The sequence below is a fragment of the Protobothrops mucrosquamatus genome, unplaced genomic scaffold (genome assembly GCF_001527695.2).
Source record: "Protobothrops mucrosquamatus isolate PMUCROS unplaced genomic scaffold, P.Mucros_1.0 scaffold6608, whole genome shotgun sequence".
Classification (NCBI taxonomy): domain Eukaryota; kingdom Metazoa; phylum Chordata; class Lepidosauria; order Squamata; family Viperidae; genus Protobothrops; species Protobothrops mucrosquamatus.
The window spans coordinates 10950-13817 of NW_015392430.1; the positions used below are offsets into that span (position 1 = coordinate 10950).

Genomic DNA, 2868 nt, shown 5'->3' on the forward strand with positions numbered 1-2868 from the left:
TGGTGAGTTGGCTTCCTTCCCCCGAATGTCACATGACTGAATTTCGGGCAGCTGACAAACTGAGCTGCATTTAAGCATTTTAAATGCTTAATTTTAATGATTAAATTGTACACTGCCTGCCTAGAGCAAGTTAAGCAGTATGAAAAGCTAATTAATTAATTCATGGACATTTGCAGCATCCTGCAATCATGTGAGCGTGCTTCATGATGCTTTTGCCGACAATCCAAAAAAAGCCTATGCAGTCCTAGGCTGCATTAACAGAATCAAGAACATGTGAAGTGTTAATAGCACTTTACAATGCCTTGGTAAGGCCACTTACTGCATCCAGTTTTGGTCACCAGAATGTAAAAAAGATGTTGAGACTCTAAAAAGAGTGCAGAGAAGAGCAATACAGATGATTAAGGGACCGGAGGCTAAAACATATAAGGAACAGTTGCTGGAATTGGGTATGTCTAGTTTAACAAAGAGAAGGACGAGGGGAGACATGATAGCAGTGTTCCAGTATCTCAGGGGCTGCCCCAAAGAAGAGGGAGTCAAGCTCTTCTCCAAAGCACCAGAAGGCAGGACAAGAAGCAACAGGTGGAAGCTAACCAAGGAGAGAAGCAACCTAGAACTAAGGAGAAACTTCCTGACAGTTAGAACAATTAACCAGTGGAACAACCTGCCTCCAGAAGCAGTGAATGCGCCAACACTGGAGGTTTTTAAGAAGAGACTGGACAGCCATTTGTCCGAAATGGTATAGGGTTTCCTGCCTGAGCAGGGGGTTGGACTAGATGACCTCCAAGGTCCTTTCCAACTTTATCATCATCATTATTATTAAATAACAGCCTAATCAAGGAACCACTGATTGGCAAGCGACTAGTTTATAAAAATAAGTTTAAAATCCACTCCCTTCTAGCACTGATGATGTTACCTAGTTGGGCAATGAAACATCTGCAAGAAAACAACCAAGCTCAGAGAGCACCAAGGACCCCACAGTCCTCTTCCTCCTCCTTCTCCTCCTCTTCCTCCTCACAAACACCCTCCCTTCTAGCACTGATGATGTTACCTAGTTGGGCAATGAAACAGCTGCAAGAAAACAACCAAGCTCAGAGAGCACCAAGGATCCCATCATCAGAGCCTATGCTGACACTTCCTCATAGGTCTTATCGGCTTCAATTCATCTGGGGCAATTCTGGTGTCAGATAAAGGTGCCAGTTATGAGGCATGCAGGTGAAAGCAGGCCGAGAGATAATCTCTGAAGAAACTCACCGATTCAGGTTTCCAAATCGCTCAGACCAGTTTTCAGCTTTTTTCAATTCTCCCGTTTCCTCACTGATTAAGTTGATGCCGTAAAATTTCAACATGAGTTTATAAGCCCGGATGAACCTCTCCATGACTTCTTTAGATTTCTTGAAGGCCTGAGATATCAAAAAAAGAAAAAAAAAGATATCAAATATCAAATCACACACACACCCTCCAGTACACTTAGGCATATAAAAAAGGATCATGTGAAATATGTACCCCAATTGTAACTTGCTATTTCTTTTTTTTGGTATTTGGCATTATATTTCTACCGTTTAATTTGGTGGATGTAACTTTTAACGGGGAAACCACCAATGAATGTTTGTGTTAAAGCTTTATTATGAACCGTGGTGGCGCAGTAGTTGGAATGCAGAATTGCAGGCTACTTCTGCTGACTGCCGGCTGCCAGCAGTTCGACCCTGACCGGCTCAAGTCTGACTCAGCCTTCCATCCTTCCGAGGTCCCAGATTGTTGGGGGCGATAGGCTGACTCTGTAAACCGCTTAGAGAGAGAGGGCTGTAAAGCACTGTGAAGCGATATATAAGTCTATTGATATTGATATTCCATTCCATTCCATTGGTGGTGCAGTGGTTAGAATGCAGTATTGCAGGCTAACTCCGCCGACTGCCAGGAGTTTGATCCTGACCGGCTCAAGGTTGACTCAGCCTTCTATCCTTCCAAGGTCGATAAAATGAGGACCCAGATTGTTGGGGGCAAGATGCTGACTCTGTAAACCGCTTAGAGAGGGCTGTAAAGCACTGTGAAGCGGTATATACATCTAACAATTGCAGCGATTCACTTAACAACTGTGGCCAGAAAGGTCGTAAAATGGGGCAAAACCCAGGCAACCACGGTCTCGGTTAGCAACAGAAATTTTAGGCTCAATTATGGTCATATACCAAGGACTACCCATATTGCTTCCTTCAGGGAAAAAGGGGGTGAAAAAATTTGTGAAGAAAGAAGCAAACTTTGGGGGGGCCCCCAGGAAGTTCTGGTCCCACCGACCGATCCAGATTGGATCCTGAAAAAAAGTCCCTCCTAAATTCTCGGCCTCAATCTATTACAGGTCCTAATCACTTGTTCCTGTACATCTTAGAAATCAGTAAAACGTGTTAATGAATTGCAAAATGTGATGCTCGCAGTTGGGCTAAACACGGTGGATGCAGTCAGACGAAGTATAAAAAAAACGTAATTTCACGGATGAGATGGGAATGTTACAAAAACGAGAAAAGATCTTCCTACCTCAATTTCTTGGCACGTGAGCCGTTTGGCATGAAAATTCATCCCTTGTTCACGTAAAGGAAACAGCCTGGAAGGAACAAAACATCTGCCAGTCAGAAAAGATTTTAAAAAAATATATATATCAGAAAGAAACACTCACTTTAATGAAATGCACTGCAGCAAAACAGCAGCATTAAACACTTAGCTCAGGGGTAGGCCACCTTGGCTCTTTTATGACTCGTGGACTTCAACTCCCAGAATTCCTGAGCCAGCCATGCTGAGGGGAAAGGGAGAGGTTTCCAAGCTGAGCCATGCTGGCTCAGGAATTCTGGGAGTTGAAGTCCACGAGTCATAAAAGAGCCA

At 43.7% G+C, this 2868-nt stretch overlaps 1 protein-coding gene across 1 annotated transcript in view; it reads right to left on the reverse strand.

The window, feature by feature from the left end:
• Window positions 1-2588, reverse strand: part of LOC107300297 (opioid growth factor receptor-like) — a 4834-nt gene extending 2246 nt beyond the window's left edge. The window contains exons 1-2 of the mRNA XM_015829633.1: window positions 2527-2588; window positions 1252-1400 (exon numbers count right to left, since the gene is read on the reverse strand). Of these exons, the coding sequence (XP_015685119.1) occupies window positions 1252-1400; window positions 2527-2568 (191 nt within the window). The 5' untranslated portion in view covers window positions 2569-2588. The remainder of the gene's footprint in view (window positions 1-1251; window positions 1401-2526) is intronic.
• Window positions 2589-2868: the final 280 nt, after the last annotated feature.